The sequence below is a fragment of the Lygodium microphyllum genome, chromosome 7 (assembly GCF_053477565.2).
Source record: "Lygodium microphyllum isolate KBCC chromosome 7, Lygodium_microphyllum_v1.1.10, whole genome shotgun sequence".
NCBI lineage: Eukaryota > Viridiplantae > Streptophyta > Polypodiopsida > Schizaeales > Lygodiaceae > Lygodium > Lygodium microphyllum.
This window is the reverse complement of record NC_141141.1, coordinates 141,577,802-141,587,564: the sequence shown is the minus strand read 5'-3', so window position 1 is coordinate 141,587,564 and position 9,763 is coordinate 141,577,802. Positions and strand designations below refer to the sequence as shown.

Genomic DNA, 9,763 nt, shown 5'->3' with positions numbered 1-9,763 from the left:
CATATATGGCAACCTTATCAATTCAACACACTATCAAGCTTCAATAGCTTACATTAGTTTTTGGTAAAACATTGTATGGGAACCAAATTAGTGCTTTAGCCTTGTAAAAATAATTTAATTATAGCAAAATAAAAGAATACATTTGCTGTCCGAGACCATGTACTCTTATTCTATTAGTGTTGTGTCATATCTAGAGATCTAGATGCATGAAGGAGATGCCTGTGAAGGCCTTGGAACACCCTAAGAAACCTTTGTTATAGTAGATACGGACTTACCGATCACTATTATTACAACAATGAGAAATCATTTATCAAGATCCCCAACTCATCCAAAAGAGAGCTCTACATGCACATGAAGCCTTTTTCTTTTGTAAGCAAGAAAGAGATGTCAACAAAGTAGTATGTTGACATTATTACAGTAGTACATATGCTAATATATACTCTATTTTCACTATTCTTTCCAGCCCCAAACAAGCCACAAATTCCTTCCCTTGATGTTAAAATACCCAATCAAGTGTGTTGAAGGTATATGAGAGTGCTTATCTCCAGCCCAAAGCTTGATTACCTCTGATAAAAGAGAAGAAGAAGAGACATTGTTGCTAGAAATGCTTATTCATGGTAGCATACCTTCTCTTCTGATTAATCCCAACTCTTCTCTTCTTACTTAACATCAAGTCCTCTCTTTTCAAGATGATATATTTCTTCTTCTTTCAACCACAGTTTTCATACATGAGCTTCTAGGCCTTTCCTCTCTCCACTTCAATCCCCAACAATCATGAACCCTCTTCTCTCCCTCTTTTGCACCTTTTATTTTCCACTCAAATAGCCCCACATCTTGTCCCCTACTAGTCACGCATAATAAGGTAAAGGTAAGTCCCCTCTTTCCCATAACTTGGGCCACACATGTGAATGACCTTCTCCTCCTCTTGACTTGGCTGACTTGACTTGGACATTTAACTCAATCTCAATCTTAGCATGCTCAATACCTCTCCTTTCATGCAATCACTGTTACAACTATATATATCATCTCTCACTTGACTTGGGTCTCACCTATATATACTAACTCTACATCAGTATGAATCATTCTTTGGGAGTATGTCTTGTGTATCTCTCTTGTACTCTCTCTCTCTCTCAACATGGTATCAGCGCTATGGATGCATAGCAACAACAAGGAAGATAAGTTGTTTCATTGTTTATACTTGATTGAATTCTTTGCACAAGTGATAATTTGATACATGAACTTGTTCAAATTAGAAGTATTAGTTATTTTTGTTTTTAAAAACAAAACCAGATCCAGGTGCATAGCTCTTCTCGTGCTCTCAAATCCTGTCAAAACCGCTTGTCAATCAGAGTTCTAGATCAAAAGTTATGACAGTTCAGGATTCAAGACACCAATTCTGCTCGAATCTGCGATTCTTTATTTAAAACTGTATTTCTAATTACAGTTCGTTAATCCCCAATTATAGTTTATTAATCGCTCGTCTTCGTTAATGATGTTGATTACGACAAGCAAACATCTTGCTATTTTTAGCGATGTTTTATTATTGTTCATGTTCTTTGCTCGACCAAAATAGCACTTTTCTTATATGCGTCATCTCGTCTTGCACGTTACGCCTCTCTATTTTGGGCTTTCTTTTTAGTCACTCAATACTTTTCGTCGTTCTTACGTGCATATCCCTTTTTTGATTGTCATGCGTCTCAACTACGCTCGTCCTGATCATGGTTTGCAGATTCTGCGATCTCATCTTATTTGTTTTCTCTCAACATACAGACATTGCCAATTGCATTATTGTTAACGGATATCCGTCTGGCCAACGTTTGGTTCCCTTCTTCCAAGGACAAGGCTTTCCTGGGTGGAAAGCAAAGATGATGCTAATTCTTGAAGGTGACGAATTATTTTATATTGTTTTGGGCGACCTGTCTTGCCCAGTTCAACCTATTGATGTGATGAATAACAATTCTGTGATTACTGATGGTCCATTATTTGAACAATGGAAAATTGATCATACTGATTGGATTCATCGTGTGTAACAATATATATCATCTCTCACTTGACTTGGGTCTCACCTATATATACTAACTCTACATCAATATGAATCATTCTTTGGGAGCATGTCTTGTGTATCTCTCTCATACTCTCTCTCTCTCTCAACAATCACAAGTACCATTAGTGAGGAAATAGCTAGTTAATCCCACCTTTTACTATCTTATAAGCATACCATAGAAGAATTGAATATATGATTTGTTGCACGCTTTCATAGTACATACAAAAATACTACGACAATGGCCTACAAATAGGCTCCACAAAATCTTTAAAGCTTGGTACACGAAATCCCATGAGTTACTTAAGATATACAATGAAAAGTATTTGCCTAAGATACATGTTTGGCCATGATGTCTAGCATTCAAAAGGACATAAGGTGAGACAAGGATTTTTAGGAATGCTACCAAGCGATATGATAGCAACCACTATGAATGATTTTTACTTCCATGGCAAATGTTATAAACTTTCCATTTGGAATAGAAAGCATCCAATTTTCTCATGGTCAAATTTATTCTCTCTTAATCACTTATAAGATCAAACACATGAATTTAAGAATATAAGAATTTCTAACATGGGAATGTCACATCAAGCAAAGGGACTCCCTTGTTGCATGTGAGGACCTAGCTGAGGCAAACATCATGCAATATCATTGATGACAAGTCCATGAAGAAGGGAGAGTTCGAATAGTTTAAGACCCTCTTGGTGTTGTTGAAGCAAGAAGAGAGAAGTCTTAAGGGCATTATCTCAAATATTCACACCGAAAGTAGCGTGATGCATGGTCTAGAAAGAGCTCCCTTAAAAATCATGAAGCTTGGCAGATGAAATTCCATGAGTCACTTAAAACATACAATGGAAGTTATTTGCCTAAGATACATGTTCTCTTGCAAGTACATTGGGTGAATGAATCTTTACTTCAATATTACTTTGTGATTTGTTCTTCTAATTGAAGTAATGAAATCCATGAGGCCTACTCAATGATTTACAAGTTGAGGAGATAGCAACCTCATCTATTGAGTCAACAGATCAAAACTCCATGGAAGTTGTAGGGATCATAGACAATCATTTTTCACTACTATGTTCACCATCGTTGTGGATCTTATAGTGCACATTGTAAACAAGGCGTCTATGGTAGTTATGGTACATTGCAAATGGATGTTCTTTTTGTAGCATTTCATGCATACCCTTAAAGGGTTAGTGACATATAAGGCAAGGCCAGAGGGTGGCATGGTGAGATTTGTTGATCTAAGAGCCCTTGGCCCATGCATTAGAGTTTTGTCAGCATTGAGATGATAGCATAGTATTCTAAATTTGTGTCTATTTCATGATGTGAGGGTGTGGTTGGAGAGGTCCCACAAAAGGGCAAGGCTTAGAGAAAAGAGTGGATGCATCTCTTGTAACTAAGATCATGATTTCTTAAAACATGAATGCAATAGATAAAAGAAGTACAATGAGTGTTGTCAAGGTAGCTTCGAGACATCAAAATGCACGTTATCTAGGTGAGCCAGATCAACAACCTACATTCATAACATTGAGATGGTTGTGATTGAAGGAATCCCTAGTTTTATTTGTTTTCTTTCTTTGCGACTAGATATCACTTGCATAGATTAGATATTGTAGTAAAAGGTAATTGTCACCTTGGGGCAGGCAGCACACTTGATACTTTGGACTGGAGAGTGTGTAATATGACATGCTTCACATTTGATTGCGATGTTATGACAAAGTTTAAATAAGAAATTCGAAGAAGTGCCGCACATGAGTGATATTGCATTTCATATTGTGTTTGGTGCATCTTTTGAATAGACTTGCATGTGGTCACCTTGACATGTAATACTTCAAGTTAGTCTTAAAGGGAAAAGCAAAAACTATAACAAGAAATGCATCATAACTTATAGGTGTTGAATCTAGAAATATATGTCTGAAGCTATGGAGATATTTTTCTCACTCCCGAGGTATGTCTGATACCCTTGATTACCATCATCATAAGGGAGTAACTAACACAATGTATTTAGTACATGAAGCTATTTCCCATCCCAAGTCAAGGTATAGGAAGTTGTTTATAAACAATTCAAGTTATCCCATGCTTAAAGAGAATATATCAACAAGGACACCTCACACTAACTCTTGATGACTCAACTAGAATGGAGGATAACACTAAAGTGCCCATTTAAAAGATGCAATGAGAGAGAGAGAGAGAGAGAGAGAGCTAAAAGTTGTCTTCTTCTTTAATATGTGTAGTAGCAACACCCCTAAAGGTCTTGGGTTAATTAAAATATCTCTATCAAAGAGGTGTATGGCACACTATTCATTATATGTAAAATTTTGATCATAGAGTCTTCTTATTTAGCAAAAAGCTAGTCAAGTGGTCATTGATTAGGGGATAATCACTATTGGGGATATAGTGCCATTTCTCCTCCATCCCCACATACACCTCGTCTTCCACTCTTGAGAGCCCCTCCCTAGCCTTCCTTCAATGGTGCCTTACCTCCCACTGCATATCAACAATATAACATCACCCTAGACCTATTGGCTTGCTAAGTTTATGATTAAGAGCTCTCTAAGCCCTAGCACATATTATACACTTGCCTAGATAGGGTCATCCTTGTTCACCTTAATACATAGACCTTTGAGGTAACTCCCTTAGATCCCACTACACTATTGGACAATCTTGTATGCTTAACTTGCTTATGTACTGAAAGAACCAAGGTCTTTCCTCAAAAGCTTGTTTGGTTGACACTCTCAATGGATAGTTTCCATAACAAGAGGGTGCTTCTCATTTCAATGAGTCTTAATTGAAGCATATGATACGGGATCATTTATTCCATCCCTAATTAGATTGTTTGGATGTGTGCAGAGAGGAAATCTTAAAGTTAGACTAGTTGGATGGAAACCATGAAGAGGTGCAAAAGGAGAAATCAAAAAAGTGGTAGAGGTAGCTAGAGGTAACACGAGCACAAGTTGTTGAACATCCCTCTGAATATAGTAGTATTAGCCCCATAAAAGCCCTATAATTTCTATTTCTCCTTACATCTCATATTTTCAAGGTCAAAGAATCAGTGCCTCAATGGAAAAGCAACTACCACCATGACCGACCAAGCAAGGCCATCGTTTCTTTTTGTGAGTACATTTTTTCCCCTTGTTTTTATATTTTCTTGAATGTATATATATGCCCCTCTTACCCGATGCATTCCTTTGAGGCAATGCTCGAGCGCACTGTAGAGTAAGAGGAGTTTAGACGATGAAAACAATAGGTCTACAACCCTAGATTCGACCGACTCCCTCACCCCTCTTCCCCCCCGGCCCCCCCCCCCCCCCCCGTCACACACACACACACACATGTTGTGGACGATATTTCACGTGGATTCAGTCTCTAACATGATTATCATGAAAGAATGTAACCTATTCCTGCAGTCGCCTGCTAGTCACAACCGTACGTGCTTAAATACTAGCGATTATTCTCCTTCGAAGCTTTAATTCTGTATATTTTGCATTCTAATGCTTCGAATATTGTCTTTCTTATTTGCGTAGATTCTTCGTGAATATACTACACAGGTGCCTGGATGATGTTAGCTGGAGTATGAATCTATGCAATAATTAGGCACCATGAGAACTTCTGGACGCAACCAATCCGCCGTCAACAAGCTAGGGCAGACCAGCAATGTCACTAGAGCAGCTTCAGGGGTGCAAGAAGAGCTGAAAAGAGATTCCAAGAGAAGAGCGTGTGCTACAAGTAGAAAGAGAAAGGAGAAGGTGTCGATGGTGAACGACCTTCTCAAGAGTGTTATGGCTCACTACGTGGATCATTCTCCGGCCACCGCCAACCCTAATATAGATGCTGCTGCTTATGGTCCACAGGGTAAACAATCGGACCAAGCTCAGGTCTATCCAGTTCCTGCCGGTTGCACCTCACCTAATTCTAACATGAGCTCAGTATCATTCCCTGATCATATCAAAGGTCTTAGCAGCTCTGTTATCGACGATCATCAGCCACACAAGACCGGTTTCAGAAGAATAAATTCCTGCAGCAGCCATTTCCCTGCCACTATCCCCACCAAACAACAACTATGGCTAATGATTGTGGAGAGGCTTAGGGAAGATATCATCAAAGCCCGAGACATCCATCGAGCTGACCGCCAAGAAAAGGCCGGCCGACAGTACTTGACAGCAGCAGGTGAAGGTGCTGTACACACCAATCACAACACCATGGATGATAGTTCCCAGAAGCGTTCCCCCTGTGATCTTTGTAAAGATCAGGTTTCTTCTGCTTCCAGGGTACAACAGCACAGGCCAGCCATCGCTGTGACTGTCTGTCAGCACTATCTCTGTTGGCAGTGTCTGTGCCAATGGCATCAGAAGGATAGTGTTGCCCCCAGCAAGAAGGAATGCCCCTATTGCAAAAAAATATTGGCCAAGAATCAGGTGACCTTTCTTGGAGATATTGAAGAGCCCGTCAATATAAGCCATGGAAGCACTACTGCCAGCAGCACAAGCAGTGGCAATCGAGCAAGTCCCCAGTCCCCAGCTTCTTCTTCGACCACTGGCTCACTTGCAGCACTACCAGATTACCTTACAGCTAAGAAGTCTCTCTCCATTGCTTCACACGGCAAGGTTCTTTCTCATCAGTGCACTCCTGATGAGTGTTACAAAACATTCCGTGTGCAGGAGTGCTACCAAGATACAATTATCCCAGTATCTAGCCCGATTTCTAACAGTGCTTATTTTCTCACCTCGTCAGTTGCTTCTGAAACTGGTCGCCAGTCATATCCCGATATTCCGTCTAATTACAGTATGGGTAGCTTTTCTTCCTTCCCCTCTCAAGCTTTTCAAACAGATGCCCTCCTGAACGGTGTCCCTGTTCGAAGTGCAGCAACTTCTATTGAGGGTGCAGGGCTGCTAGGATCTACTGGTATCTCTTCATCTAACCCTAATCATTGTCAGATCGATACCAAGCTGATAGTGAATCAGGCATTTGTGGGTCGTAACACAGACACAGCAATCTCCATAACTGCAGAACATGTTACCACTTGCCCTAATCAAGGTGTTGGTTCCATGGAGTCGAATTTTATACATCCACTGGAGACGGAAATGTCTAATGGGAGTAGGCATAGTGAGAATAGAATTAACTTAGATAACCAGCGTTCCAAGCATCAGAACATGGTTAGGGATTACTTTAGTAGACTTTTGGAGAAGTCTGGAGATGTATCTTCTACGAATCCTTTCGATATGGAGGTTCTAAACCAGATACTGGAAACTGTAAACCTTGACACTGCACTTGAGAATCCTATCCAGTCCAGCTGGCTATCTATGCTCATAGCCAGTTTGCAGGATGTTGATGATCCTACGAATGGTCAACAGATGACGCAACTATCAGTCATTAATCTAGAGGAAGAGCTGTGCAAAGAGGTTTGCCAATCCGTGGCGAATGCAGCGCCTAGTTCAGGCATATCCATTGGATCTACTCTGCAACAAGAAGACATTCCAATTACAGTACCATCAATCGTACAATCACTCACATATCCTCTGGAAGTAAAGAGGCCACGACTCATGGACATGGTCGATATCTCTCGTACAACAAGAGACTCATTCTCCTACCCAAAGCATGGCTACAAGAATTTGAGTTGCTTAGTCCCTGATCTACACAACAGTGATACATATTTTCCAGCACCGCCTCTTCCCACACCTGCAGCTCTTGATCAACATCTCCATGTCCAGCAGGAAAGTTTCAGCACTACGGAATCTTCCTTGTGCAGAGGGAGTGCATCGGCTCATCAGAATATTGCAAGGCTGTCGACAGAGGCCGAGGCTTTTAATAAGGCGGATTATGGGTCTCACGTGTGCACCGCAGATGATGGATATTCATCGGAAGCTCATCAGCCAAATCGACTATTAGTCCCTACAATTACCGTATTCGATATGGCTAATCGTACCTCTGGCGACGTAGTCATGAATATTCAAGCTAGCAGCGGCAACCACCATTGTGAGAGGTGAGTCCACTTCCTCCCTTTGAGTAATATGGTAGTCACCTGTTAATTTGAAGCTCTACGTACTACAATCTCTTAAGTCAGTCTCGGTAATACTTTTCAAAGACCTAGCTGTGTCCAGACTCTACCAGAAGCCAGATCCTCTTTCCTCGGATAGCCTAACTGTAACAAACTGGGGTATATATTTTTACCGTCAGCTGCTAAATGAGCATTTGTAAGATCAAGTTCGTTTTAACACGCTAATTAGGAAATGCATTTATAGGCTCCCCTAAGCTCGAGAAGACATTACCCAAAGATGAGCCCAACTCACTCGAAAATGAACATAACTAATGAAGTCTCGATTTCATTGAGGTTGGAATTAGGAATGTAAAAAATCAGGCAGTACAAGACCAACAACGTAGATTGGAGGATAGTTATATGTAAAGTTAGGAAAGCGACCAACAACGTAGATAAGAAGATAGTCGTATGGAAAGTTAGGAAAGTGACCCTTCTAAGCAATTGTATATCCAGTCATGTCATTAATAGAAACTAGGGCTTGATTTCCCGATCAGTTAATCGAACATTAAAAAAAATGCTTGAGTCGACTTCAGGTTGATAGGATTGCAACGCACCAGGACTTCACTCACATTAATGTTGCTAGGTCGAAAATAAGACTGATTGTATAGCGGTTGTGCCTGACCTTTTGCATAAACGTATAGGTAATTATAATTGGAAACATTTACAACTGCCCAGCAGAGATTTTAACAAGTCTGTTTGCATTCTATCTGAAGCAGATTACCGTTTGATTTTTTTTCCACGAATTACTTCATAAAGAAATACTTCCTGCAATATTGTACTGACATGTTGCTTCTCGCAATCTATGATCGGTTGTTTACGAATGCAATGCAGTGATTTGGATGCGGTGTTTGATGAGACGTGGGATTGGTCTTTACAAGGACGTATCTTCACACTCTGAGGCGAGGTCCGATCAGAAGCAAATTAGGTACGGCCTTTTGTAAGATCACAATGTACTCAGGTGCAATAGCTACTGATCGTCCCTGGCCTTCGTGATGTGATAATGTTTTGGATCTTAAGAACGGTAAACGATAGTTACTTGTAGTCAGATGTAGTAACCACATGATCTCAAGTGCAGCTTGTGTAGTTCCTACCTCTGGCGGTGAATAAGCATGTCACTGCTATAATACGAACTACTATAAAAAACTCTCGCAGAGAGCAAGCGATGCGTTTATATGCTCGGCCGGCTCGTTTAATGGCCAACTGAGAAGTTTTGGCTTGTTCAATTAACGACGTTTCGTTCTTACTTCAGCAAATGATGGGGCTCATTGATTAATGCACGCTTGTCTGCGACTGATGGTCTGATGCCCTTTGCTCAGAAAACTTGCAAACGATGATAATTACGAGTACTTAATATGTTGCCAATGCTGATGTAGTCGGCTAGTCTATTGATTTCGACTTGTGATGAGGAAAGTGGATTCGGTCCCATGCGCTCAGTTATGCTTCAGAGATGTGCGTCTGTATATCTCATACTTAAAACTTTCACTCTAGCCATATGCATTACATTATATATGTTACACAGACGTTCGCTTTCTCTGCACGCATTGGGTTAACCTGGCATGTTTCAAGGAAATGCTAATGAAAGTTTCACTCTAGCCGTATGCATTACATAATATATGTGACACAGACGTTCACTTTCTCTGCATGCATTGAGCTAAAACCGTGCCAATATTGCTTTGGCGAATACG

General features: G+C 40.4%; 1 protein-coding gene across 1 annotated transcript; it reads left to right on the top strand.

Annotated features, from left to right (window-relative positions):
• Positions 1-7,446: 7,446 nt before the first annotated feature.
• LOC148034034 (uncharacterized) lies at positions 7,447-9,245 on the top strand. Its single transcript, XM_087682416.1, has 2 exons — positions 7,447-8,024; positions 8,910-9,245. Exons 1-2 carry the CDS (start codon positions 7,585-7,587, stop codon positions 8,974-8,976), a joined length of 507 nt encoding a protein of 168 aa, XP_087538542.1. The 5' UTR covers positions 7,447-7,584; the 3' UTR covers positions 8,977-9,245.
• The last annotated feature ends 518 nt before the right edge of the window (positions 9,246-9,763 follow it).